The following is a 27,768-nucleotide window of genomic DNA, read 5'->3' on the forward strand; positions in this document are numbered from 1 at the left end:
TTTTTCTTCCTTGTAAAGGACGAAAGAGCGCGCACTGGTGGCTCTTAGCGTGCCCTTAGTGCCCTACGGCACTGGCCGGAGCGGTCATCACTGACCCCTCGCGAGGTACGGGACCTGGCTGGCCGTGCCGGACACGTAGCTCCCTCATGGCCCCCTTCTCTCAGAGGAGCACTCAAGGGGAGAAGCCATCACCCGCTAGTACTCCGGCTGCTGCGCCGGGCCCCATCCCAACCTGCCAGCCTTGCCGGAGCTGAAGGGCCAGCTCCAGGGGACCCCACTCTGCGGACAGCCCCTCCCCACCCCGCCGCGGCCCCCGGCGAGCCCCGGAGTCCTGCGGCCCGCGCTGCCCTCCCATCCCCATCCAGGCACACACAGACTCCGGGGCCACAGCTCAGTCTGCAGGAGAGTAGCTGCTCCCACCCTTGGGGAGTGCAGAGGGCCCTGGGGCGGCCACTGCAGCCGGCTCCAATCCGGGGTGCGCCCTGGGGCGGCCACTGCAGCCGGCTCCAATCCGGGCCGGCAGCTGCCCCCTGCACTCGGAAAAGCCTTCCCCGGCCAGCACCTTGGGTCCTTGGTGGTGGGTTTGTGGGAGCCGGCGTGTGGGTCTCAAGGGGGGAAAGGGGTCAGATTAGGGGTTCCCCCCGCCTCGGGCCTGTGGGTCCCTCCCGGGCAGGCGATGACTTCAGCACTGGCGTAGCTCTGGCCCCCGGCTCAGTCTGCGACGTCCCCGGTGCTGCGGAGTCTCTGCCGGGCACCCAACCCAGAGAGGCTCCCTCCCACCCTGGGCCCCGATGGACAGAAGAAAGTCATAAAAGTTTATTATATGAAAGAGAACGTGGCTCTGTACACGTATTTACAGGTAAACCCGGTGCCAGCAGGGCAGGGGAGAGGCCTGGAGCGGAGGGAGGCGGTGTGAGGGGCTCCCCTGGCTCAAACTGGAGTCTGGGGGCAGCAGCAGCAGCAGAAGCTGGGGCAGGGGTCCCTGTTCCTCCCGGAGGGCGACCCGGGGAGGGTGCGGGGGGGGTGCCCAGAGTCCACGCAGGACCCTGAAGTGCAGGGGGGTCCTGGCGCTGGACTCAGAACATTCTTGGGCTGATCACAGTGTCCCTGGGGTGCTCTGAGCCCTGCCCCCCGGTGCCGCCCGCAGCCGCAGAGGGCAAGGTCCCCGGGGTCACAGCTCGCTGGAGCGGACCGCGGGCTCCAGCTTGTGGGACAGCGCAGTGAGGACCTTGTCGAACGTCTCGTAGCGCCGGGCCTGGCTGTTGCTGGCACCCTGGCTGCCCCACAGCAGGCGCATCTGGAACTCGGTGCTGAGCACCTCCAGGAGCTCGGGCCGGGCCTGGAACCCTGCAGGGAGGGGGTGCGGGGTCAGGGCACCGCCGGCCGCCGGCCCCCACGCGCAGGGCCCCCCCCCCCAGAGCGCCACGGGATTCCTGATGAGCGGGTGCTCTGTCCCTCTGCACCGTGTAATTTTCAAGAAATTCAAGGATTGACGTTAACTTTTGGGGAGATCTTAGGTGTTTTCCTTTGTATCTTTATATAAGTTCCAAATGTTTTCTATTATATATATATACATATTTTTAAGTAAATATAAAAATATGTATTTTTCTGAAAAAAGAAAAGGGGAAGATGTACATTAGAATGTTTGCAGCGTTTACTGCTGGGTTATTATGGGTTAATTTTTTTTTTAGGATTTATGGATTTATTTGAAGGCAGAGGGACAGAGAGAGAGGTCTTCCAGCCACTGGTTCCCTCAAATGGCCGCAGTGCCCAGGGCTGGGCCGGGCCGAAGCCAGGAGCCTGGAGCTCCGTCCGGGTCTCCCGTGTGGGTGCGGGGCCCGGGCACTCGGGCCCCCTCCGCTGCTTTCCCAGGCCACAGAGGGAGCTGCACTGGAAGTGGAGCCGCCGGGCTCCAGCGACGCCCCTCTGGGTGCGGGCACCGCTGGGCAGGGCCTCACCCCCTGCGCACGGCACCAGCCCCTGCTCCGGGCGGTTGTTTAATCTGATTTTTGCTCAGCTGTAATTTCCAAGTTTTCCTCTGGTGAATTTTTATGACTTAAATAACGCAGTGAGCACCAAAAGAGGGGCTGTGGGAGGCTTCTTGCGCAGAGGGAGTTCTAGGTCTTGGCCAGACCCAGCTCCTTGAAAACTGGGCCCAGGAGGCCCACTTCACAGACGGGAACACCAAGGCTGGCGGAGGTCAGGGACAGCCAAGGGCTCTGACCCTCACCTGGCCCCTGCCGCTAACAACGGCTCCCTGAACTAGCGAGAGAGGGCAGAGGGGCGAGGGGGACCGGGCAGGACAGAGGGGTGAGGCATGGGGCCCCCCGCGGGGCGTGGGAGCGGCAGAGGCGGGGTCCCGCGGGGCGTGGGGAGGGGGAGGCAGAGGCGGGGCCCGCGGGGCGTGGGGGCGGCAGAGGCAGATCCCGCGGGGCGTGGGGAGGGGGCGGCAGAGGCGGGGTCCCGAGGGGCGTGGGGAGGGGCGGCAGAGGTGGGTCCCGAGGGGTGTGGGGGCGGCAGAGGCGGGGTCCCGCGGGGCGTGGGGAGGGGGCGGCAGAGGCAGATCCCGCGGGGCGTGGGAGGCAGAGGCGGGGTCCCGCGGGGCGTGGGGAGGGGGCGGCAGAGGCGGGGCCCGCAGGGCGTGGGGAGGGGGCGGCAGAGGCGGGGTCCCGAGGGGCGTGGGGAGGGGCGGCGGGGCAGGCCGGCGGGGCCCCGCACTCACCCTGCAGCTTGACCTCGGCGTTGGTGTGGTACAGGCCCCCGTGGTGCGCCACGGTGCGCGCGGCCTCCAGGTGCGCCAGCACCACCTCCACGCCGTGCTCCGTGCTGCCCCAGGGCTGGGGGCCCTCGGCCGGCGCCGCGTCGTACTCCAGCAGGGTGATGAGGGGCAGCACGTGCGGGAAGGTGGTGCTGCTCAGCGGCGGGCCCTCTGCGGGGGAGGGGGGGGGCGAGGGTCAGGTGGGGGCGGGGCAGCCGGGTCGCGGAGGGGGAAGGCGGGGCCTCCAGGTCGCGGGGGGGGGGGGGCGGGGGGCCTCCCGGTCGCGGGGGAGGGGCGGGGGCCGCTGGGTCGCGGGGGGGGCGGGGGCCTCCCGGTCGCGGGGGTGGGCAGCGGTACCTTTGCCCTCGTTAAGGCTGCGGAGGAAGGGCTTGAGCTGCTTCTCGTACAGGATGGCGCCCTCCGTGTGCCGCTGGCGCAGGGTCACCCACGTCTGCTCCAGCCGGGCAATCTGGGGAGACCGCGCTGTGAGGGGCCAGCGGGGCGGCCGGACTGCCCCGCGCCGCCCCTGCCGTGCCCACGGACGGGGCGGGGCCGGACCCCTGCCGTGCTGGGCGAGGAGGGCCGGGGTCGCCCCACTGGAGCCCGCAGCCCTCCCGGCCCGCTGCGCCTGCCACCCCGCCCCGCCTGAGACCACGGCCTCGCGGGGCTGCCTGGACACCTGCCACTGCGCCGAGCACGCAGGGCGCGCGTGCGCTCTCTCAACTCGCGCCCCTCGTCCGTCTGTAGGGGGGCCGGGGGCCCAGGGCAGGGGCGGGCCTGGCCAGCCTTGGAGAACTCAGCTCTACGCTGGCTCTTTCACCACGGTGCCCGGAGCCCCCCAGCCCCTCCTGGTTCGTGCGCGGCCATCGCGAAGGCACGCGCCCCAGGCTCCTCCAGCCTCGCCGGGCGAACCCCACGGTACCTGGGCCATGTCCAGGGCGCCCATGACCGCGGCGAAGCTGAACATGTTGCCCATGGTCCCCCGCAGCTCGGCCGCCAGCTGGATGGTCTTGTGCAGCAGCGCTGCCCGCTCCTCGGCCGAGCCCGTGCAGCCCAGGATGTCCACGGCCAGCATGATGGACATGGTGTGGAACCTGTCGGAGTGCCAGGTCAGGGGGCGGGGCCGGGGCCGGGGTGGGCGGAGAAGGGGCGGGGCGGGGAGCGCGGGTGGCCCAGGATTGGAGGCGCGGCCAGGGTGATGGCCTCTGATTGGTGGGTGTAGGTTGGGGCGGGACCAGGCCGCCAGGCGGAGTTTGTGATTGATGGTGGAGGTTTTAAGAATGAACGGGGGACTGATGGGCGGGGCCGAGGCTGACGGACAGCGAGCCCACTGGTCCGAAGGATGCGACCGCGGACTTAGGCTTTGGGAAGCCAGGGTCGCTCCGAGCTGTAGATGACGCGGTCGTGACTGGGCAGCGGGGTGGGGGCGCGGCCGGAGGGGCGAGGGCTCCCGCGGGCTCCCCGGGTCCCGGCCGGCCAGCGCCTCACCTCTCCAGCAGGTCCCGTCGAAGCTGCCGTCCGTGGGGGAGGGTGAGCAGCTCCATGCCCCAGCGGACTCCCATGAGGGTCTGCATCTCCTTGGTAACGCCCAGTATCCTAGCAACCTGCAAGGACGCCCAGAGCGCTGATTAATTTCCTGTTGGTGCCGACCCGAGCTTGATTGGAGGGTGTAGCCGGCCAGGGGGCGTGTGTGGACGCCACAGCTCCACCACTTAACCCTGTGGCACGGAGCGCGGGAGGGCGCCTCAGTTTCCCCATCTGTGAAATGGGGCATCAATGTCACGATGTTTGTAAAAAGTACCTGACGCTCAGATGAGCTTGCCCACGGCTCACCCTGGGCCTAACCCTGCAGCTTTCCTGCCTCCCGAGCTCCGGGACCAGTGTAACCAACCAGCTCCTCTGAAGGTCGAGGGGAGCGCAGAGAAAACTGGGGTCCTCAGATGGTCAAGCGCCATCCGCGACACACCGAGGGCCCAGCTCTGCACGAGCCACGGCTGCTGCTCACTTGGCCACTAGGGGGCGTGGGGGCGGGGAGCCGGGCCTTGCCCAGTCCCTGGACCCGCAGGCGCAGTCTCGGACTCTTGGGGTCCCCAAGGGCATCCGGCCCCCGAGAGCCCTGCGTTTCAGGGGCTGCCTGGTTCTAGCGCCAACCCGGCACTGGTCAGAGGCAAGAATCCCTTGGCGTTTGCACTTTTAAGAGGAGACCACGGAGGCCCGGAGGGAGAGAGTGGTTAAGACACAGGCTCCTCCCGCCGACCCCTGGGCCAAGCCAGGGGCCAGAGGCGCAGCCCCCGCCCGCACCTACCAGGCAGTCCACCTTGGTGAGGTGCCGGGCCAGCGTCCGGGCGTCCACCTCGGCCAGCAGCTGCTTCACCTTGCGCAGGAGGCCCACCTCCAGGGGCCGGTTGTCCTTGGGCATCAGCAGGGACTGGAAAGTGGCCGGGCTGAAGGAGGAGGTGGCTTCCACGACGGGCACAGTGAACGCCTCACCCCGCTCCCGCTCCCGCTCCCGCTCAGGGGCCCCGTGGCCCGACAGTTCCTTTGGCCTCTCCCCGTGGTTCCTGGCCTGCCGGCTGGAGGCATCTAGCACCGCCCACTCCCTGCTGCTTCGGACCGGAGGCTGGAGCTGGCAGTAGTGGCCGCAGTCCGTGTCGCTGTAGCCGCTGAGCGACGGCGACGGCGAGGCCTTGCAGAGGCTGTGCGAGGGGCTGGCGTGAGGACCCTTGTCCGGCTCCCCGGGGGGCTTTGGGGTGCTTCCTGCACACAGCTGGGGCTCACTGGCGCGCCGGGCGACGGGGGAGGCAGGCAGTGCTGTGGCAGAGGGGGCTGCGGGGGCGGCGTGGACGCGGGTCACTGCGGAGGGGCAGAGAGAGAGCACTCGTTACCGCAGCGTCGGCGGGACGGACGCCGTCCTCCCTCCAGGGTGAGGCCGGGGCCAGCAGCCCTTGTGACGTCCTGCAGGCTCAGGCTGTGCCCTGCACCGGGTTCGCCTGTCCCCCAGGGCTGCCTGTGTGGACTCTCATCCCCCTCGGGGGTGTTAAGATGACAGAAATTGGGGCCGGCGCTGTGGCATGGCCAGTAAAGCCTCCGCCTGTGACGCCGGCATCCCACAGGGGCGCCGGTTCAAGTCCTGGCTGCTCCACTTCCGATCCAGCTCCCTGCTAATGCGCCTGGGAAGCAGCAGAGGACAGCCCAGGCGTTTGGGCCCTGCACCCACGTGGGAGACCCAGAGGAAGTTGCTGACCCCTTGCGGCCATCTGGGGAATGAACCAGTGAATGGAAGCGCGCGCTCTCTCGCTCTTGCTCTCGCTCTCTCTCTCTCTTTTTCCCCCTCTCTCTCTTTCCCCCTCTCTCTGCAACTCTGCTTTTCAAATAAAATAAAATTTTTAAAGATTGATTTATGGGGCCAGCACTGTGGCATAGAGGGTGGAGCCGCCGCCTGCAGTGCCGGCATCCCATTTGGGCGCTGTTTTGAGTCCCGGCTGCTCCACTTCCCATCCAGCTCTCTGCTGGGGCCTGGGAAAGCAGCAGAAGATGGTCCAAGTCCTTGGGCCCCTGCACCCATGTGGGAGACCCGGAAGAAGCTCCTGGCTCCTGGCTTCAGATCAGCACAGCTCTGGCTGTTGCAGCCATCTGGGGAGTGAACCAGCGGATGGAAGACCTCTCTCTGTCTCTCTCTCTCTGCCTCTTCTTCTTTGTGTAACTCTGACTTTCAAGTAAATAATAAAACTTTAACAAAAAAAATTGATTTTTTTTTTATTTGAAAAGCAAAGTTACAGAGAGAAAAGAGAGACAGACAGATCTTCCATCCGCTGGTTCACTCCCCAAATGGCCACAATAGCCAGGGCTGTGCCAGGCTGAAGCCAGGAGCCAGGAGCCTCCTCCAGCCTCCCACATGGGTGCAGGGGCCCAGGGACATGAGCCACCCTGTGCTGCTTTTCCCAGGTGCATTAGCAGGGAGCTGGACCGGTGGCAGAGCAGCCAGGACTCGAATCAGCACCCATATAGGATGCTGGCACTAAAGGCCGCGGCTTAACCTGCTGTGCCTCCGTGCCAGACCCTCACAATCAATAAATCTTAAAAAAAAAAAAAATTAAATAAAGCAGCCGAGGCGCCAGGCCTGGAACTTGCACTCCGATGGGGGATGCTGGAGGGACTCTGTCCGGAAGGCCAGACACACACACACACACACACACACACACACACAGAAACACTCCAACCGAGCCCGGGCAGAGGGACCTCGGGACTGCTCCTCGCTCCTGACGCTTCGCTGGCCACGTGGACAGCATGGCTGGAACCTTTAACTGCTCTAAAGAACAAAGCATATTTTTTTTAAAAAATCAAAGCCCAGCCAGTCCTGTCCGAGCCGGCCACTTGGGACTGGGGACACACTCAGCCACCAGAGGCCCCCACCCCAGGTGAGGCAGGAGCCGCCCCAGTGCACTCCGCAGCTCGTGGGCCCCAGCCCGTAACACACGGGGCCTCTGGCAGGCCTCACCGATGCCCGAACACACTCTGGGAACCCCTGCACAAGTGCCTGGCACCCGGAACCTTCTCTGCCCAGGGCCACGTGGATATTCACCACGTCATCCGCAGGCCACGCACGGACGATCAGCTCAGGAGCCAGCCTGCGGTGGTTACTGAACTCTGAGTCCCACCCGCGGTGGCCTTGGCAGGGCCGGGCTTGGCTGTCCTGGGGGCTGAGACGTTGCCCGCCCCCGTGTAGGGGCTCCGTGAGCCACGGCTGGAGGAACAGGCCATGTCCGTGGCTCACGCGTGGGCATCGCGGTGCTGCTAGGCTCCCCCCGGCGCGTCAGTGCGGCCTTACCGGTGCTGTAGGCGGGGGAGCTGGGGCTCTCGGAGATGGGAGACATGGGCGAGTGCAGGTCCGGGATCTGGTCCATGCTCAGGGCGCAGTTGCGGATGGAGTCCCGAGGGTGGGCCGGAGACGCGCTGTGGACAGACAGCGGCAGCCGTGAGCGGCGGCCCCGGCGCGGGGACTCGGCCATCTGGGCCGCCCACCCCCTCCCCCTGACCATCGGATGCGCCCTCCCAGGGAACAGGTACAAAAGCCCCAGGAGGAGGAAGGGCTGGAGCCGGTCACACAGAAGGTCGGGGCAGAGTGGGGAGCCAGGCCCTGGCTCCAGGGCCAGCACCCTGCTCCCCCTGGCTGCAGAGGGTCCCCCACGCTCTCCCGCTTCCTCGCTGCCCCTCGCACAGAGCTGAGACCAGCCTGCGAGTACAAGGCCTCTCGGCCTCCTCTGTCTCTGCCACTCCCAGCAGGGGAGAACAGGAAGGGGCAGGTGGGCTAGACGCCTCCCACCCAAAGGTGCCTCCGTGCAGATCAGCCAACCGCACCCATTCTCTGAGCAGACACCACCCGCACCAGAGCCCTCAGCCGAGATGCAGAGGCGGGACGGAGTCGGCCCCCCATTGCCTCCTGGGCCAGAGGCCTTGTGCAGTCCACAACGCGCACATCTGTTCCCTTCCGTAGGAATCTTTCTCCAACTTGGAGAATCCTCTGTGCAGAGGAGCTGGGAGGTGGGGAGGGGAGGGGCCCCAGCTCGCAGCTCCCACACCCTGCTCAGGACGCCTCGGGTTCCAAACCACAGCCAAGTGGCTGCTGCCCACAGCATCCATGATTTCCTCGGCCAGCAGCACCCAGCCCAGGCCCAGGGAGGTGGGGCCACGCGGGCCTCTGCCGGTGCTGGTGACGTAAGGCAGCCGATCTCTCTGCAAATGGCCGGGGAAGCCAGACGTGCGGGACCCACCCGAGGGGCCACAGAGCTGAGCTGGAGGCTGGCTGCTACCCCTCCACAAGGAGATGCTTCCTCCTCTGAGCCCCTCTCCACCCGCCGAGCGGGGCGTGGGCCCGGACAGCACTCAGCGCAGGAGCCACTAGCTGCTGGGGCTTTTCCTGGGTCCTGGGGCCTGCTCTGAGGACATGCCGTCCCTGGGGCCAGCGGGCTCCACACTCGGCCGCCTGCCTTGGCCTGTCCAGTGGGGGGGCGTGGCCTCGGGTGGCCCCTGCCAGGGTTCAGGACAGCCGCTTTGGCAAGGGCAGGAAGAAGCGCGAGCAGCCAGCAGGTGCCGGAGCTGGAACTGCGCCCCGGGGCCGACTATGGGCGTCCACACAGCCCGGCCTTCCCCCTGCCCCTCCCGCATGCGGAGGCTCCAGCGAGCCATCTGGCCCTGGGCCAGGGCGGCCAGGCCTCTCCTCCTCCCGCCGCCCCGCCCCCAGCCCTCTCATGGCCGACACCGCCCCCCCCCCGCCCCGCCCCTGCTGGCCGCTGGGCAGAACGGGCCTGGCCCAGGGTCCCTGCTGACCTGGCGGGGCAGGCATCGCGGGTGAGCTTGTCGGCCGTGAGGCCATCAGTCACGGTGACACTGCGCCGCTTCATGTGGCTGCCTTTGGGCCCCGAGGGGCTGGCGGGGCTGGCAGCCTTGCCGCCGGCCTGGCTCAGGCCGTAGCTGGCCTCGAGGTAGCGCAGCGGGAAGGTGCGGTTGACGGGGCAGTAGATGATGGCGCCGCTCTGCTCCGACACGGCCTTGCGGCTGCCCACGTGGTAGCGCACCAGGGCCGGCACGTGGTCGAAGCTCTCCTGCTCGAACAGGTACTGGATGTGGGTGTAGTTCTGGCCCGCCTTCACCACCACCTTGTTGATCTTGAAGTGCAAGGCCTGGTTGCGCCAGCGACACGTGAGCACGTAGTCCCCCAGGCTGGTCAGCGAGTCCCGGATGAGAAAGTCGCCGTTTCGCTGCACCAGGGTCTCCGAGACCTGCGGGGCGGGACGGGGCGGGGCGGGGCGGGGTTAGGCTGGAGCAGGGCAGGGCCATGAGCAGGCCAGACCCGGTCGACTGGAGACATCTGACATCTGAAGTTGGGGGGCAGGGACCCAGCCACCCAGATGCAGAGGGCCCCCCTAGCCAGAGGCCCTGGCTCTGGGGCACAGACGCTCAGGAATGGGGCACTGTCTCACCCTGGACAGATGTCACAGAGACCCGGGTCTGGAGGCACCGAGGGTCGTGTGGTTATGAATGCCCAGTCTCGCTTCCCCCGTGCCCCCACCCCACCCTGGGCCTTTGCACTGCCTTTCCTGCCTGGAACACCCTTGCTGTCCTGCCCACTGGTAAACTCCTATCCACCCCCCAAAGCCCCTCACTCAGTGCCCCCTCACCTCCATTCTTGCGCTTCTCCCCCTGGGCTCTGTCAGCCCTGCCCTGTGCCAGCAGCCCCCAGGGGAGCCGCCACCTCTTCCATCTCTGCATCCCGGTGCCCGGCACAGAGCCTGGAGGAGCTGGGGCTTGGCTAGGATGGATCGCGTGGGTGACAGGAGGGTGTATGAGCCCGGAACCTCGACTTTGTCAAAACCGGGCAGCCCTCAGCACACCACGGGCGAAGCCCCCACCGTGACACCGGCACCCCATATGAGCACCGTACAACTCCCGGCTGCCCCACTTCTGATCCGGTTCCCTGCTGACGGCACCAAGAGGGCAGTGGAAGACGGCCTGAGCGCCTGGACCTCTGCCATACATGGGGGGCCCAGGCGAAGCTCCTGGCTCTCAGCCCTGGTCGTGGCCATTTGGGGAGTGAACTAGCAGGTGGGGGATCTCTCTCTCTCTCTCTCTGTCACTTTGCCTTTCAAATCACATAAATAAATAAATAGCTCTGAGCAGCCCGAGGGCAGACGCTCGCTGACCAGACACATGGGAGGCTGGTTCATAGACCGCAGCAGCAGCCCCAGTGGCCGGCACTGCTGGAGCACGCTGGTCTCAGCGCCGTGGTAAGCCCTTGCCTGCACATTTCACTCGGCTTCCACAAGGAGCCTTTGGTAGCTACCGTTACTATCTCCCATTTTACAGACGAGCACACTGAGGCTCCGAGGGGGCGGAGACGCACTCACACGTCAGGAAACAGCAGCACCAGACCTCACCCCACCTCAGTCCACCCAGACTGAAGGCATGGAGCCAGGGTCCCCGCGGGCGGGCGGGGGCGGGGGCGGGGGGCGGGGCTGGCCCCGTGGGCACTCACCTCTCGGGGGATGCGGCCGTGGTACCAGGCGTGGCTGCGGAGGTCCGTGCTGCTGAGCTTGAGTTCCTCCTCCAGCTCCTTGTGCAACTTCTCCGGCGACGAGTCCAGGATGTACTTCTCCTTGGAGAACTGTAGGGACAGCACCGGAGTGGGCGCCCACCCAGAGCCTCTCCCGCCTCAGCCACCCAGGGGAGCGCCCTGCATCCCCGGACGCGGGGAACGCTAAGGTGCAGGGGCCGGAAAGTCCCTGCCCACAGTCCCCAACCCGGCAGGAGTAAAGGAATGTCAGCCAGTCCCACCAGCGCCCACGGCAGCCCAGACCCTGTGCCCGCACCGGGGTGAGCGTGGTGGTCCACCAGCCAAGCCCTGTCCTCACCAATAGGCCAAGAGGTGAGGCAAAGGCATGGAAGCATCAGGAGCCGACTGCGGTCAGCACCACAGTACTGGACAGCGGCAGTGGGCCGGGCAGCCCGCAGGTGGAGGGGATTAAGTCTGGGTGGCCGGGGTTGGGGGGATCTGGGAAACCTTCCTGGAAGAGGTGGCAATAAAGCCCATTTATTATGCACCAGGGACATGGGGGAGGGGCAGTGTCTACAGGTAACCAGGGAGGTCAGGCAGGAGGTACTGCAGGCAAAGGCGCGGACAAAACCACGGGGCTGGAGAGACGAGGAAACTTCCCGGTGGTCTCAGGGAAGGAAGTCTCGCAGAGGGACATCTGCGAAGGCCCCACCCCCTCGCAATCCTGGCCAGATGGGAAACGTGGCCCAGCAAGGATCTCTAGGCCACGACCCGGGGTAATGCCCAGGACCGCCCCCTTCAGCCTGCCCAAAGGGGACCCAACCGCTGCCTGGTCACTGCGCCCTGAGGCTGACTGGTCCCAGGGGTCTTCAGGGAGCCCCTACCACAAGACCCAGCCCCATCCTGGCTGGGCCAGTGAGTCCCGGGCCTCAGCTGCTTTCTCAGTGAATCGGAGACAATGACAGGCCTGGCCCGCAGTGAGCCACATCTCTGCCTCCCTTCCCGCCCCCACTCCAGGCCCCACCTCGGCTGCTGCACACACAGATCCCAGAGCTGGTCGGCAGGGTAGCCACGGGCCTGGCTCCCTCCCCGGCGGGTCTCTCCCCAGGGTCTACCCCTTGCCTCCTCCGCAGACCTCAGATCTGGCTCTGTGCATCCACTCTGCACCCCTCCACTCCCACGCTGCCTCGATTTACCCAGATCCACACGGCCCAGGCCACCAGGCTTCCAAGTTTCAGAGCGCTCTAGCGTCTCCGACGCCATCATCTAACTGACTCCGCTCCCGCTCTGATCCTGCACTGGGGCCAAGCAGAACATTCCTGGGGTGGGGGACAGGCAGGGCCAACAGTGGCCCCTCCAGCCCCAGTTAGGGGCCAGGCTCTTGGGAATCACGCTCTGAGAAGGCGCTGTTCCCGGAGGGCAGGAAGGGGACAGGTGGGCAGGGAAGAGGCTCTGGGGCAGAGGCGAGCGCTGGCAGAGGAGAGGGTGCGGATGCCCTGCGGGGGCCGGGGCAGGTGCGGCAGGGGTGGGAGGCTGTCTCCGGAGCTGGGGTTTACCCAGCGGCCACCGCAGAGCACAGAGGGCTCTTAAGTGTTGGGGCAGGTTCCGTCTGCTGCTGGGGAGGGGCCTAGTGTTTTCCAGGTGATGGCAAGGTGGGGCGGGGCTGGGCGTGGGGACAGGGAGTGAGGGAAGGCGTGCTTAGATGGCCACTGACCAGGCTTGGGGTAGAAGGTGGAGGGGTAAGAGAGGGCGCCAGGTCGAGATCCTGGAAGACGCTGGCTGTCTCCCTGAGCTGGGTGGGGCCGTGAAGATCGGACCCTAGAGGAGCCCGAGGGGCTGTGGGCAGAGACGGCCGGCGTGGGGGGCTTGTACAGGTGCGCAGGGGTGGGGGGAAGCTGGGGCTGGGAATTCTGTACACGTGCTGCCCACGCGAGAGAATGCCAGTGTGCAAGAGCCGCCAGGGGCTCGGCGGGACTGGCCCTCTTGGATACCACTTCTCCACGGGGGTCCCTGGGCTCCGGCCCTGGCACCCTGCGCCGCGGCCACCAGCCTACGGCCCCATCCTCACATCACACCAGACTCCCAGAAGGGGAGAGAGGCAGGTGCAGGGAAATAGGACCCCACTCGCCTGTTTTCTCCAAGAATGTCCCCGTTCGGAGGCTGGAGCTAGCGGGGGAGACAGCCGCGTGCTGAGACCCCCAGCCCCAGGACGCGGCCTCTGAGTGACCTTGAGCCAGTCACTTCCCTCGCTGGGCCCGGGTCCGGGTGAAAGGGCACTGGGAGCTGCCAGCCCTCACCAACGGGCAGAGAGAGTTTGGGGGTCCCCCTGGCCCTCCCACACACCCGAGGGCGGGGAACCCTCCGCCTACACCCTCGACCCGGGGGTCGCCGGCTCCCAGGAGTTTGGGGGGCTGGGGTGCGAATGCAGCATGCCCGCGCTCCGCGCACTGCTATTGGCCAGAGATGATCTCACCGCCTCCCGGCCTGCGCGCGCCTGATTGGCCGGCGCGGGGATGCTGCGCTCTGCCGCCGGCGGGGCCGTCATTCAGGCGGGCTCGGAGCGGGTGTGCGAGCCCCCGGGAGCGCAGAGGTGACGCGCCTGGCGTGTCCCAGGGGGCTCCGGAGGCAGGAGCGCGGAGACCCCTGTCAGGGTCTTAACCCCTTCCCGTCAGCCCGCGCCCAGCAAAGCCCCTCTGGCTGCCTGCCGTATCCCAACTCCTAGCAGAGCCATCCCCAGATGATGCTCCGCAGAGAGGCGGGGTCCGGGTCCTCCCCTCCACCCCCTTCCGTTTAACCCTCTCGCCGCCACGGCACCGTCCCGCACTGCCCGGCTGGCTGGGCTGGGAGACCCGCGCCCCGGCGCCCCCGAGCCCACCCAGAGGGCAGGAAGGAGGTGGGCACTCAGACCCCAGCCCCGGCACCTGCACAGCCGGCTTCCTGCCCCTCACTCAGCCTGCGGACCCTAACCCAGCGCCCCCGGTACAATGGGGAGCCGGACTGCCCGGGTCAGCTGCAGGGGCCGGAGCGCAAGCTGGAGGACCGGCAGGGCGCCGGGGACCCCACGCCCCAGTTCACCTTCCTCCTGCGGAGGAGGCGAGACCAGACCTGCTTCCCCCGCAGCCCGGAGTCCCGGGAGTGGCCGCAGGACCCTCACCCCGCGGAGCGGCTGGGCACCCAGAGGTGAGGCTGGGGCGACCCCGCCCCCTCCCTGAGCCCGCCGCCCCTGCCCGGTCGGAGCCTGCAGGGCACCGCGGGACTGCGGCTCCCCGGCTCCCGGGCTCCCGGGCTGCGGGCGGAGCGGCCGGGGGTCCCAGCCCCGCGCGCCCGGCGGGAACCGAGCCGCCCCCTCACCTGCACCTGCACGAAGGAGCCGCGGTAGAAGCAGCAGGCGGCGGCCGACAGGGCGCTCCACAGGCTGCAGCGCTCGGTCATGGTGGGGCCGGGCGGCCGGAGCCGGGACGGTGCGGGGGGCGGCGGCCGGCGGGGCAGGGGCGCGGGGACCGACCGGGCTGGGCACCGGCTGCGCGTGCCTCTCGGCGGCGCGATTACCTCATCGCCTTGTCGGGGGAGGAGCGGGGAGGCGGGGCGGGGAGACCCCACCCTCCAGCCGGCCAGGGAGGGGAGGGGGCCATTGTTCCTCCCTCCGCCCGCCCCCTGCTCCCAGCCCCTCGCCCCCCGCGCTCCAGTCTGGCGCGCTCCGGCTGCTTGGAGCCGGGGTGCGGAGCGGAGGACCTGCGAGGGGGCCGGGGGGGCGGGGCGGCGTCACGGCGGGGGTGGGCAGCAGAGATGCGGTGGGGACCCTGGACCGGCGAGAAAGGGGTTCCTGCCTCCCCTGCTAGCTGCACGGTTCGCTGCCCCGGAGCGGGCGGACTACGAATTCGGTCACAGCTGAACCTGGAAAAATCCCTGTGTCTTGGCCCCGACCCTTTGTGGCCTCAGGAACCAGGGACTGGGATGTGGGGATCTTGGCTCTTTGGGGTGCAGCGCCTGCAGCCACAAACCTCCAGGGTTAGGGACAAACCTGGGTTCAGCTGTGGCCCTCCCCTAACTACCGCTGCCCCCACCCCCCACCCCCACCCCCTTCCCCGGGAGCCCCATTAAAATCAGCTGCAAAGGGCGGACGGGGCCGAGGCACTAAGTGTTTGCAAGCTTCGCGTCTGCACAGTTGGACTGGTTGACCCAGAACCAAAGGCTGCTGGGTACAAAGGAAGCCACAGCCGATCCTGCACCCAGCAGCGCGGGGGTCCAAGCCCCACACAGGCTGTGCGGCCTCAGGCAGCCAGGGCCACCTCTCTGAGCCTCGGAGGCTGGTTTCTTTTCTGTGACTGCATGGAACCCGGAATTCTAGAATCCCCGCAGTAGAATCAAAGGCTTCTCTGGTTTGAGCACCCTGGCGCCCCAGAGGCTGGCTCTCCCAGGGTGGGAACCGGGGGCTGGGGTGCAGTTCTGATCACAGAGCCGTCCCCCCTCCGAGGCTGACACAGAAACCAGCATTCTACACTGAGGGGGGTAGGCTCAGCCTCCGCCTGCGGCGCTGGCACCCCACATGGGTCTTCTCATCACGGCTGGGGGCAGCCCTCAGAGCGCCCCCCACAGGGTCTCGTCCCTAGTCACTTACCCAGACTGCCACAGCAACATCTCAGGGGGATGCAACGCCCCCAGGGTCAGGGGCCAGGCCAGGCTACCCTGTCCCAGGCTCAGGCCCCCCATTTCAGGGCATGGCTCATTGGATCCATTGCACCCTGAGTGGAAGACACCACTTCCTGGAAGCCAACCCTGATGCACACAGCCAAGGTCACTGGCAGCAACACTGGGCTGCGATGGACTGCAAAGCACAAGCCCGGGCCACTGCGCGGCCCCTGTTTGGCCCCCGGATGGACTAGGAGCCCTTTGAACGCACGGCCTGGGGTCCCTGGCCCTCTGCTGGCTGCTCAGTACTCAGCATGGCCTGGCTCAGCGCTGGCCCTTGGGGCGGGAGGCCAGAGTGTGGCGTCAAGCTGTGCTGGCCCAGCTCCACCCTGTGCTGCGTGCCATGAGCAAGCCCTACACCTCTCTGAGCCTCAAGCTGCCCATCTATAAATGGGCCCAAGAAAGCCTGCCCAACCCAGCGACGAAGGAAGAAGTCAAGATCTCACGGTCATTTCCAAAGCCAGTGCCCAGTGAGTGTGCCTATGTTCCGAGCTAAGAAACTGAGTCCCCCCCCCCCCCCCCCCGCCGCCCTGTTCCCGCTATACAAGCACGAGCGAGCATGCAGTGGGTTACTCAGCGGCCCGGCAGGATGGGGCAGCACAGCCTTTGCATGGGCCGCCGGGGCCTCGTCCTGGCGGGGTCTGGGGTCGGGACAGAAGGACGCAGGCGCGGGAGGAAGCTGCTGAGACTCCCCGGAACAGTGACCAGCGGCCACCCAGCCCCTCCTACCTTCACGTAGTCCCCCGCAGCCTCCGGCTCTTCTGCAGCCCTGGAAGGAGAGAAGAAGGGTGAGCATCCCCAGCCCCACGGGGCTTCCTGGCTGCCGATCTCCGCCCACCCGGCTGGGGCCACCACCCGGAGGGCTCACCTGCTGGGTCTGCTGCCCCCCCCTCCCCGTGCTCCCCCACTCCCCCTGCTGGACAACCCTGGGCATGTCCTGTCCCCTCTGGGAGCCTGGGTTTCCTGTCTGGAAGCTCGGATACTGACAGCCCCGTCTTAGTGCGTTGTCTCCAGGGCTCGGGCCCTAGGGGACGCTGGCCTCGCGGGCTCAGGGCGCCACCACCTCTGGGCTCTCCCTCCCTCCTCCTCCGCTCCAGGAACACTGGGGGCCCCAGGTCACGACCTGGCCCCCTCCCCTTCTGTGCAGCTCTGATTCTCCAGCACAAAGAGGCCCCCTAGGGGCTGCCCAGGACACTGCAGAGCCCTCTGCCTGCAGGGTGGCCTGGAGGAGGTGGCTGGCCACTCCCTGGCCACTCCCAAACTCTAAACGCCAGCCCCACAGTGATGCAGCCCGGGCTGATTCCCTCAGCACAGACCCAAACGCAGCTGCTTCCCACAGAACCTGCGGCCGCCTCTCACTCACACGCAGGGCGGACCTGCGGGCCCTCCCCGCCCCACGCCCCCGCTCCCCACGCCCGCTCCCCCGGCTCGGGTGATGTCAGCGCCACCCTCCCCGCAGCCTGGGCGGGCCGGGGGCGCCTCCTGTCTTTGGCTCGCACACTGCGGCTCTCCTTCCCGCGTGCGTCCTGACCCCTCAACCCCACTGGCCCACCCGCCCGTCTCTCCGTCTCTCTGTGGGGCTCCCTCCGGCCCCCCCGCACCCCAGGCTGACACCTGCAGATCACAGATCAGGGCGCGCAAGCCACCCCCAGACTTCTTGGGGCTCCCGTGGCTGCAAGAACAAAGATCTCCACTCCCCTCCGGGCAGTGCGCGTTAGCACCCACAGCAGAACGTTCCATGCCCTTCCAAGCGGAAAGAGGGCGCCAGGACTGTGCCAGAGAGGAACAGGCAGAACCCGGTGCTGTGCTCCGCCGCCCACAAGGCACTGCGTGGCGCGGTGGTGCCCGGCAGCCCCCCGCAAGCCTCCATCCTCCCTGCCCGCTTCCTCCTTCCGCCCCAGCCGGCTGGCTCCTGCCATGGGGTCTGAGCATGGGCTCCCTTGCCCTAGAATGTGCTTCCCCCGGGCCTTCACAGGGCACCCCCTCCTTTGTTCAAAGCCCTACTTAAAGTCACCTCCTCAAAGAAGCCTTCCCTGACCACCCCCCTGTCCACACCCCTGCCTGCCAGGACCACTCTGCACCTGTTTACCGACCGGAAGTTCTCCGACGCCTCCCTGAGAGTGCGCGGAGTCTGTCTCAGTCCCCGGTAAAGTGCCCAGCACACAGTAGGAGCTCCACAGCACCGTTAAAGGGACACACAGCGAATAAACGTTACTTCTGTTAGGCTAGGAAAGGCCTCAGGCTTCCCTTCTGGGAAATGGGAGAGGGAAGGTTGAACACCGGGAAGCATGTCCTCAAAGATGGGAAGTTCTTACATGGTTAATGATGCCAGATGTTCAAGACAAGAGGACGCGGGGCCGGTGGTGTAGGCAGCGGGTAAAGCCGCCACCTGCGACACCGGCATCCGGTATCAGGGCACAGAGTCGAGTCCCGGCTGCTCCACTTCTGATCCAGTTCCCTGCTAATGCGCCTGGGAAAGCAGCGGAAGATGGCCCAAGTGCCTCCCACAGGAGAAACCCGGATGGAGCTCCAGGCTCCTGGGTGTCATGGACATTTGGGGAATAAACCAGCAGATGGAAGATCTCCCCCCCCCCCAAATAAACTTAAAACCACTTAAAATAATAATTAGAAAAGAAAAGCTGGCCGGCGCCGCGGCTCACTAGGCTAATCCTCCACCTGTGGCGCCGGCACCCTGGGTTCTAGTCCCGATTGGGGCACCGGATTCTGTCCTGGTTGCCCCTCTTCCAGGCCAGCTCTCTGCTGTGGCCAGGGAGTGCAGTGGAGGATGGCCCAAGTGCTTGGGCCCTGCACCCCATGGGAGACCAGGAGAAGCACCTGGCTCCTGGCGGCCGCAGTGGCCATTTGGGGGTGAACCAACAGAAGCAAGACCTTTCACTCTGTCTCTCTCTCTCTCACTGTCTAACTCTGCCTGTCAAAAAGGAAAGGAAAGGAAAGGAAAGGAAAGGAAAGGAAAGGAAAGGAAAGGAAAGGAAAGGAAAGGAAAGGAAAGGAAAGGAAAGGAAAGGAAAGGAAAGGAAAGGAAAGGAAAAAAGCTGAGCGAAAAGCAAGTGCTGTGGCCTCAGCTGCTGCCGCCCGGGCTCCTCACGGAGGCCTTGTCTGAGGGCCCTGCCCGTGCTGAACTCCGGGGCTCCCTGCTGTCTGCCCTCCCTCCTGGGAAGTCCTTCCTGCTCTCTAACCTGAATCCCTCAGGCGGTAGATTGGCAAAAACAGGCTTCCGAAGGCTTTTTGGGATCTCTCTGTCTAGCAGCAGTGGCAGGGCTGGGGGTGGCGGGTGGAGGAGCCCTAAGGACCCCTCCCCGCCCTCCCCCACCCTTCCCGGGTGAGGTGACCCATCCCAGCGCTTCCGGCCATTCAGGCCCGGAAATCCTCCCACTGTTGGGAGCAGACTGGCCGGGACACCCGGACGACCCAGAGCTTCCTCCCGCTTCCTGTCCCTTCCCTTCAGGCTTGGGGCATGGCACCAGAGACGGGGCCGGGCGGGGTGGCTGGAGCCAAGAGGGTACCAGGCTTCGGCGCTCCGCAGTGCTCCGGGGTTTCCTGGGGCCCCTGCGTCTGCCCTCACCCGGTGCCCGTCCCTACCTTGCCTCTGGCCTCCCTGCCTCCCGCTGCACCTCTCCCAGCATCAGAATGAGGAGCACGGTTTCCTGGGCTCCAGCCCCGCGGTTCCTCACTGCCTCTTGGCCCCCGTCCCCAGCCCCATGCTCCCTGGCTCGGGCTGCTGCAGCCCAGCCGAACTCCCCCAGTGCTCCCCAAACGCCACCGCCTCAGGGGCTCCGCGCCTGCTGTTCCCTCTGCGCGGAACACGCTTCCTGCACGTCGGCCCTGGGTCGCCTCCCTGGCCTCCTTCTGGTCATCACTAACATGGCCCCAGCTCAGCGAGGTCCTGCCTGGAGACGGGAGCCCCCCGCACTCCCACCACCCTCCCTGCTCGGTCTGCTCCGCGCACACCATCTGGCCTGCCAAGGGTCTGCCGCCCAGGCGTCTCCGCTCGCTACAGCACCGTTACAGCACCAGTGAGGGCCTGGATTGGTTCCTCCTACAACAGTGCTGGGAACCCAACAGCACCCAGTGACCCTTTGTTAAACAAATGCATGTCACCACCTCCCCCCTCCCCAGCTCAGCCATCTGTGACCAGGCCGCCACCTACCGGCCCCTCCCCTGCCGCCCTCCCTCGCCCTTGGGCCTTCTTCCTGCATTGAGCTCCAACCTCAGGGCCTTTGCACCTGACGTCCCTGCTCCCTGGAATGTCCTCTCCCTGTCAGAGCCAGGGCCACTCCTACTCAACTTCTAGATCAGCTACTTGGAGACTTCCAGAACATTCTCCTCATTGTCATGAAGATCCAATCCGGAAAATCCCTGTGAAAAACCTCAGCACCACCCATCACCTATTGACTGCGTTCCTTCTCATGCGGACTTGAAAGACTTTCGCTGGCTCACTAGGCTAATCCTCCACCTTGCAGTGCCGGCACACCGGGTTCTAGTCCCGGTCTGGGCACCGGATTCTGTCCCGGTTGCCCCTCTTCCAGGCCAGCTCTCTGCTGTGGCCAGGGAGTGCAGTGGAGGATGGCCCAGGTGCTTGGGCCCTGCACCCCATGGGAGACCAGGAAAAGCACCTGGCTCCTGCCATCGGATCAGCGCGGTGCGGCAGCCGCAGTGCGCTGGCCGCGGCGGCCATTGGAGGGTGAACCAACGGCAAAGGAAGACCTTTCTCTCTGTCTGTCTCTCTCACTGTCCACTCAGCCTGTCAAAAAATAAAACAAACAAAACAACAACAACAACAAAAAGACTTTCGCTCTGATATAAGCAGGGGAAGCGATCAATATACAGAGCGACAGCCGAGCTCAATCAGTCCCGTGAATCAGCCACATTAATTATTTAAATAACCAACCCCTTTAACTGCCTGTATTAACTGATTTGTTCTGATAACTGATACTCCTTATTGCATACATTATCTTAATTAATTGGATTAATGGGCATTAATTGGAGCCCATTATCCTTTATATCCCCCGTGCACGGTTAATTCGGAACTTCACCTGGGCCGGGCCGGGTGCCCAGGTCCTGTTCTCCCGGCCTCCCTCGCAGTCACGGGGCGGCCTGTCTGTCCCCCTCTGAGCCCCATCTCTTCCCCTGGGTCTGGGGTTCGAGATTTCTGTGCCCCCTGCCCCCGGCTCCCCCTCTCTGCCTCAGCCTTCTCCTCTGTGCAGTGGGCATATTGTAACTGTCCCCCCCAGAGGGTTCTAGGAGGGGCGCAAGGTTCCCCGCCCGCCTGGGGCTCTTGGCTGCCCTGCCCCCACCCGCAGCAGTTTCCCACCCCGCCCTCTGACCCGCCTCCTCCGGCAGACAAGCAGCAGGTGCCTGCTTTGGGCCCTGTGTGCCGAAAGGTCCTGGGGAAACCGGGCCGGTGGGGGGAGCCCTGTGCCTCCAGAACCCCCAGCCACGGGGCCAGCGGGATTCCGGGCCACCAACGCTTTTGGCTTTAGCCCTGGCCCTGCCCCGTGAGATGGACCACCACTGAGCCATCGCGGCCCTGCGTCTCTGTCTCCGTCCTCGCCCGGGTCTTCTGGGCTGGGGTGAGCCGTGCAGCAGGAGCTCAAGAAATGACCGGTCTGGGTTCGGCGGGGGCCGTTCTGCCCGGGTGCTGAGCCCAGAGGCTACCTGAGACCCCCAACCTGCTGGGGGAGAACAAAAAGCGAGGGGGGGCCCTGAGGGACCCTGCCTGCGCGCCGAGACCTCGAAGCTCTGCTTTGCAGACTGAGAACTGAGCTCGGAGCTCACGGCAAGGCACAGGCTGCTCCGGGACCGGACAGGCCTCATCAATGTCAAGTTCTCCGCTCTCTTCCCCCCAGCCCCAGGAACCCGGAGGCACTCCTGGGCAGAGATGGGGGAAGCCAGGGAGGGGAGGGTGAAGAAAAGGACACGTGGACCCACCCAGAGTGGACATCAGGAAGAGGAAAGGGGGAGCAGTGGCCCCAGGAAAGACCCCAGGGCTCAGGAGAGGGTGAGGACCCTCACTGGGCAGTCTCAGCACTATAGCAGGAGCAGCCCCCAGGCCACGCTCTCCGTCCCCACAGCACCCCTGTGCAGCCGGTGCCATCATTATCCCCAGTTTACAGATGGGGAAACTGAGGATTGGTGGCAGGGAGGGGCTTGCCCAGGGGCCTCTGTGCTGCCTTGGTTCCTGACCCTCTGCTCCCCACCCCTACTGCACACGGCCCCAGCAGCCTGCACACAGAGTCCCCCGGGGGTGGGGGGGTGGGGGTGGCTCCAGCTGGGGGAGCGTGGCCCATCCTCCCCGTTCCCACAGCCCAAGGCGTCTGGGGGTCTCGGGGACTGTGAGAAAGTCTCCACAGGAAATGAGAGCCAGCGGCAGCTGGGCCCCCGCCGCCCGGAGCCCACCACGCCCCCTCCCCCAGTGGGTAATCGCTACCACATGCCCCGCGGCTGACGTCACTGTACAAGGCCAGGAGGGTCGTGGGACTCTGGGGAGAGTGGGGAATTCTTGGAGCAGAATCAACATTCCAGGAGGAAATGGGGCGGGCTGGGGGCCTGGCCTGTCCTGGTGCCTGGCACCAGGGCTGGGGCTGGGGCCGGGGCAGCACAGGGGGTAGGGCGCTGCCTTCTCCAAGTCCCATTTGCCCCCTGGGAAGCGGTGTCCATGGGTGGTGGCAAAGGACCCCTGGGTGAGGCACTGGAGTGACGCAGGGCAGCGTCCCGGTCTCCTTCAAAGGAGAGGCCCCCGTGCTGACGGCCAGCTGCGGCTCCTGTGCGCGGAGTGGAAGCCGGGCCCCCATCAGCTGGGCGCCTTTCCTCTCTGGTCTTACCCCCTCTCCTCCAGTCTCTGCTGTTCCACAAACGTGCCAAGGATGCTCCCACCCCAGGGCCTTTGCACACGCTGTCCCCGTGGCCAGCTGCACTTTCTCCCAGAGAACAAGAGGATGCGTTCCTCACCTCTGTTGGGACTTTTGTCCCGGCTGCGCTTACCTCGCCACCAGCAGCCACTGCCTCCTTCCCCAAGACCAAGTCCCCACGAGGACAGGGCTTTGTCTGCTCAGAGCCTGGACCGGGCGCAGCACAGGCGCACCTCCCTACATTTCAAGGCGGAGGAACTGTCAGCTGCGTGACCTCCAGCATGGCGACAGCCTCAGTGTCCTCATCTGTGAAATGGGCTGCTATCACCTTCTCTCCAGCGGCTCACAGAAAGAGTGGTAGAAAAAGCAGGAGGTGAGATGTGGCCCAGTGGTTAAGACCCAAGGCCGGGGAGTGGTCTGGGCCTGGGGTCAAGTCTAGACTCCCCTCTCAGCGTCTCTGGGCCCTGTTCTCACCGGTAAAACGAAGCCCAGGGACCCCCCTTGGCAGGGCCCACAGGGGTGTGAGCCGGCCCACCGAGGCCGCGGCAGGACCCACCTGGCAGTTCCTGCAGTGGGTGGGGGCCTGCTTCCTGGCCCCTCTTCTGTAGCAGCGACCGGGGGAGAGGGTGCGGGGCCCGCTGGGACCTGCTGTCTCCCTGCAGAGGCTGGGGCCGGCCAGGCTGCCGCTCCCCTTCTCGGAGCTGACGGCCCCCTCCCTCCTTCCTCCCGCCCTCGTGATCCCGGCAGAGCCTGGGGACCGGGCTCCAGGAAGCTCCTGCAGCCTCACCTCTTCCCCTTCCTTCCTCCAGCTCCAGGTGCACCCTGCCTCCCCGGGGGTGGGGGAGGGACGCCGTCTCCCCCAGCTGCAGACCCTGGGATGACCCCCTCGGAAAGCCCAGGAGCGGGCCCCTCTCCCCCTGCTGGGTGGCTCCCCCGAGACCCTCCCGGACCCCTCTGGGCTGTCATGGCACCGGGCAGAGGCTGAGGACTCCTGGAAGAAGCACCCAGCAGTCCCCGGAGGGCAGGTGGATGCCGGGCGCTGGGAGGGGTCTGCTGACCCCTCACCCTGCTCAGGACCCATCCTACACACTCCGCATGATGGGAGGGCGGGGACGGAGCCTGTCCACTTCAGACGTCACCACCAGACCGGGCCTGATGCCCAGGGAACTGCCAGGACCACCGGGCCTCTGCCCACGGGGGCAGTGGGCTCGGGCTGGGTCCCAGACTTGACAGCACCAAGTTTCTCAGAGGCCCTGGGCTGTCCCAGGGGAACGTGCTGGCCAGCAGGTGAGGGCATGGGCCAGAAAGGGGGAGCCCAGCCTCATTCTGACGTGCACCGCTGTGTCTAGCTGGACAATAAACCTTCCTTTGCTCATCTATAACATGGAAAGACTGGTACCTGTTTCCTGTGGCTCCGAGAGGAGTGGGTGCGCTGACCCCCGCCTGCTCCGGGACAGGGCAGGGCGCTCACCCCCAAGAAAGCTGGCTTAGAAAACTCGCAGATGCTGAACCCACACCCCATACACACCATGCTCCCCCACCCCCGGGTCTCTCCTGCTCCCGCTGGCTCTCCCGGGCCCAGCTCGGTCACTCACCCCCGGAGCCCCAGCGCCGGGCACCTTCGGCCCACTGCAGTCATGGCTCCCGGTGGTCACCGCGGGCAGCCTGGCGACCTCCTCAGCCCCACGGCTCCCGCCTTTCTTGGGCCTCACAGCTGCGGAGCGCAAAGCAGGACTCCGGGGAGGGGCCTAACCTACAGGCCACGCCCCGACACGCCCCTCCGCCCTCTCCCAGCCCCGCCCCGTCCTCTAAGCCTGCAGGCGGGATGACCACGCCCCGCCTCGGGCACACCCCTAGTTCCGCCCCCTCCGCATGTGTCAGCGCCCTGGACGGGGAGCCACACCCCCGGGCACACCCTCCGCCCCGCCCCGCCCCGCTTCCCGGCACGGGGAAAGACACGCCCCTACGCTCCTCCTCGCTCCGCCCCGCCCCCCGCGAACTCCGCGTCCCGTGGACGGGAGGGGCAGGCTCCCAGCGCGGTCTCAGACCTGTGGGTGCCGCGGAGCCCTGGGGGCGTCCTCCTTCCAGACTCGCCCTGCTCCGCACACCCCCGCGAGGCCGCGGAGAGGAGGCGGCGGCAGCTGGGGGCAGCCCGGCATGGCGGGAAAGCGGCCGCCACAGTCGCAGGCATGGCATTCCCGCCCGTTTAGCGGGTGTCCGGCCCCGCGCTAAGCCTTTGCGGGTCTGTGATTCCTGGACTCTCCCCACAACCCCACCAGGCAGGTGCTGTCCCCACGTCCCCTCTGCCCGGTGAGAAACAGGCTCAGCGAGGCAGCCGCCTTGCGCGGGAGGTCACGCACTCGGCGGAGGCGGGGTCTGGCCTGGGCCCAGTCTGCAGCTTTGCAAGGTCCTGCTCCCCGGGAACGGGATCTGGACTTCGTCACAGCTCAGCCCACGGCGGCCAGAACCTTAGCCCCAGGGGACTCGGCTACGCTGGCTTGCTTTTTTTTTTTTTTTTCCCCTCTGGATTTCCCAAGCTCACCTGACGGGAGTGGTTTAGACAAAGGCTCTGAGGGTGGACCAGGCGGCGGGTGAGCCCGGCAGCTGTTGGAAGCAGGCAGGTTCCTGCTCGGGTCCCAGCTGGGTGTGACCCTGGGGAGTCCCCGTCTGCCCCTCCGTAGATGGGCTAAGGAGACACCCCCTAGCACTTTCCGTGACGCCCAGCACACATGCTTGCTAATGGGAGCGTTTCCCCGGCATCGCTGCCTGTTCTACAGGAAACCTGGGGGACGGCACAGGCGGTCTTGTAGACCCCCCGGGGGCAGGGGGTGCTGTCCGGCCACAGATCCAGTGCCCAGCTCACCCCCGAGGGCCCGTGCTGGACGCTTCCCGGGGCTTTGTCATTGGCAAGATGTGCAGCCCGGCTGGGGCCGCCGACGCACCTGTCCAGTGGGGACAGCAGCAGCGGTCTCTCCTGGCTGGTGAACTTCTCAGAGTTTATTGCACAAGGGAAGAGTCCAAACAGTGCCCGGTCTGTAGTGAGCACGTGGCTAAGGCGTGGCCTTTTTCTTTCTAGCCCAGATCTGAGTGTCAGGGGGGAGGGTCTTAGACTCGAGCCCCCGCAGGTCTGGCGCTCCTCTGCCCCTGGTCACACCTACCTTTCTGGGTGCACATCCCTGGGAGCCATCTCCTCCTCTGTGTTCTCCGTATGGTCCTCACGGCCTCCGCTAGGCTCCGCCTCCACTGCGGAAGCACTGAGGTCCACTGCCGCTGTGTCCTCCACGGAGGCATCGGCCCCCGCCACTTCCTTGGCCGCCTCTGGGCCCAGGGGTTCCGGCACACCTTGGGGTACGAGGTGAGGCTCGGGGCCCCCCTCCTGGGGCTCCCGGGAGGCCTGTCGGTCCTGAGCCTTCTTGGCGCTGGGCCGAGGCATGGTGCCCATGTGGCTGTACATGTCACTGGAGCGAGCGTAAGCTGGGGGGCTCTTGGGGACTGTCACCATGTCGTCCTGCGTGGCCTCAAAGGTGTCGGGCTTCAGCTGGGACCGGATACTGATGGGGGCCACGGAGCGTCTCAGAGTGAAAGAGCGAGGCAGGTTGGAGAGACTCCCAAGGCCCTTGAACTTGAAGAACTCTGGTGGGGGCAGGGCAAGGAGGGAATGATCCCGTCATCAGCAGTGCAGACAATCAAAGCGCCACCATCCCACCCGGGGAGGGTCCTAGGAGGGCTGGGGCTTCCCCGACAGCCCGGGGGGTCACGACCACGCTCTCAGAGGTGGCGGCCCTGGGCTGTTCTTCCACACCTAGCACATCACGGGCCCTCTGAGTCCCGTTCTGCACACGGGGGAAATAGGGGTTACGCATCTACCCCGGCGCAGCGGGAGGACCGACAGACACTGTGCACCGTGTCGCGTGGGGCTTGGCACGGAATATCGTCCCGGATAGCGGGGCTGGTGGAGATGGAGACACTGCTCCTGCCATAACTCAGTGACTCCAGTTGAACTCTGCCCTTTTGCAGACGAGCACAGAGACCCAGAGCCTGGAAAGGAGGCGGAGGCCGCCCAGGGCTGCGCTCTGGAGGCCCCGGGTCCCGCTGCCTGTGGTTCTCCCCTTCCTGTCAGCTGAGCCCCGAGCTCCGAGGAGGACAGGGGCAGCAGTGCTGGGCGATACCATCTCCATTTCCATGGGGGTGCATCAGGCCCCCCACCCCTGTATGGGGGGCTGTCCCCTTGCATCCACCGGCCCTGGCGAGGGAAGGAACCGGCCCAGGCCCCCCCACCTCCGCCAGGCCAAGGCTGAGCCGGGTGAGCACGCGGGGCTCCTGACTGCTGGGTCGGTGCTCCGGGGCGTTCTTCCCAGCCCTGGCCACCAGACCCGGTCTTAGCCCCTGAAAATGCTGCTCTCAGGGACAGCTGTGCAGGGGCAGGGGCAGAGAGCGTGCCACGGGAGCACCAGGCCCGCCTCCACCCTCCCCCGGCGCCCCTGGTCTGCAGGGAACGGCAGGGGCAACAGGGAGGGAAACTGAGCCCCACGCCAGACACTGGATGCAGCTGTCACATCACCCCAGGTCAGAGGAACCAGGGGAGCCCATGCTCACCGGGACCAGGAAGGGACCGGCCATGGGTGGGTGTGGCCCCTCCCCCAGGGGTTGGAGCCCGCCTCACTGCTGGTGGGAACAGGGACGGCACCCCAAGGCACGGCCCAAGTGCCCAAGCCCCAACCCCAGCGGCTCCCAACCTGAGATCCCGCGTGCTCCCAGGCAGGGGCCGGTACAGAGCGCGTGAGGGTCTCCAGCCGCCCGGCCTCAGGGGCAGAGAGAGCCGGAGGCTCAGCGGCTCAGAAGCGGGAAGGGAGAGACAGAGACACGGAGAGAGCAGAGATGAAGGCCGACCCAGCCAGAGAGAGAGAGAGAGAGGAGACCGGGCCAGAATGGCAGAGGGCAGCCCTCCGGACACACAGGGATGGAGAGAAAGAGGAACAGGAGGCAGTGGAGAGCGGCCGGCGGCGGCCGGAGGGGCACGGCTGGGGCCCCGGTCCCCGCACTCACTCAGCTTTCTGCTGGCCTTCTTGGACCCCTCCGCCATCTTGGTGAGCGGTGCAAAGGCCCGGCCAGCCAGCGCGCGGCGGCTCGAGGCTCTGGGCCTGAGGCTGAAGAGCCTCCTGCTCCCCTTCCCCTTCCTCGGGCTCTCGCGCTTGCTTCCTCTGTGTATTTTTAAACCAGCCCCACCCTCCCTTACCCTCGCCACAGGGGGCGGGGGCTGGGGCCTCCCCCAGTCCCCAGGCCTCGGCAGGCAGCAGGGGCAGGGTGCAGTCCGCAAGCCCGCGGGACCTGGGAGGGCTGAGGAGCAAACCACAGGCTCTGGGAATGGAGCCCACTGGACCGGGGGCCCCTGGGGACCTGCC

At 66.3% G+C, this 27,768-nt stretch overlaps 1 protein-coding gene across 6 annotated transcripts; it reads right to left on the bottom strand.

Annotated features, from left to right (window-relative positions):
- Window positions 1-801: 801 nt before the first annotated feature.
- Window positions 802-27,568, bottom strand: SH2D3C (SH2 domain containing 3C). Of its 6 annotated transcripts, none has more exons than XM_051835448.2 (12): window positions 27,413-27,568; window positions 25,525-25,999; window positions 16,227-16,266; window positions 10,791-10,919; window positions 9,086-9,537; window positions 7,587-7,711; window positions 5,064-5,611; window positions 4,247-4,362; window positions 3,681-3,852; window positions 3,116-3,227; window positions 2,723-2,929; window positions 802-1,347 (listed from the first exon to the last, which is right to left on the bottom strand). In XM_051835448.2, exons 1-12 carry the CDS (start codon window positions 27,447-27,449, stop codon window positions 1,172-1,174), a joined length of 2,589 nt encoding a protein of 862 aa, XP_051691408.1. In that variant the 5' UTR covers window positions 27,450-27,568; the 3' UTR covers window positions 802-1,171. The 6 variants fall into 6 exon arrangements, with proteins under 6 accessions (XP_051691408.1, XP_051691451.1, XP_051691488.1 ...); XM_051835491.2 differs by lacking the exons at window positions 25,525-25,999; window positions 27,413-27,568 and adding exons at window positions 17,813-17,967; window positions 23,962-24,041; XM_051835528.2 differs by lacking the exons at window positions 25,525-25,999; window positions 27,413-27,568 and adding an exon at window positions 23,962-24,102.
- Between the last annotated feature and the right edge of the window lie 200 nt (window positions 27,569-27,768).

Source organism: Oryctolagus cuniculus, chromosome 1 (genome assembly GCF_964237555.1).
Source record: "Oryctolagus cuniculus chromosome 1, mOryCun1.1, whole genome shotgun sequence".
NCBI classification, from domain to species: Eukaryota; Metazoa; Chordata; class Mammalia; order Lagomorpha; family Leporidae; genus Oryctolagus; species Oryctolagus cuniculus.

What these genes read in the sequence shown, in the direction of transcription:
- SH2D3C (XM_051835448.2), bottom strand. Translation starts at nt 27,449, where the DNA reads ATGGCGGAGGGGTCCAAGAAGGCCAGCAGAAAGCTGA. An exon ending in CTCCCCCGCCTACAGCACCG is followed by an intron (nt 5,612 to 7,586) that starts GTAAGGCCGCAC and finishes GCCCCTCCGCAG; the next exon opens with TGACCCGCGTCCACGCCGCC. An exon ending in CGACGGGACCTGCTGGAGAG is followed by an intron (nt 3,853 to 4,246) that starts GTGAGGCGCTGG and finishes GCACTCCGACAG; the next exon opens with GTTCCACACCATGTCCATCA.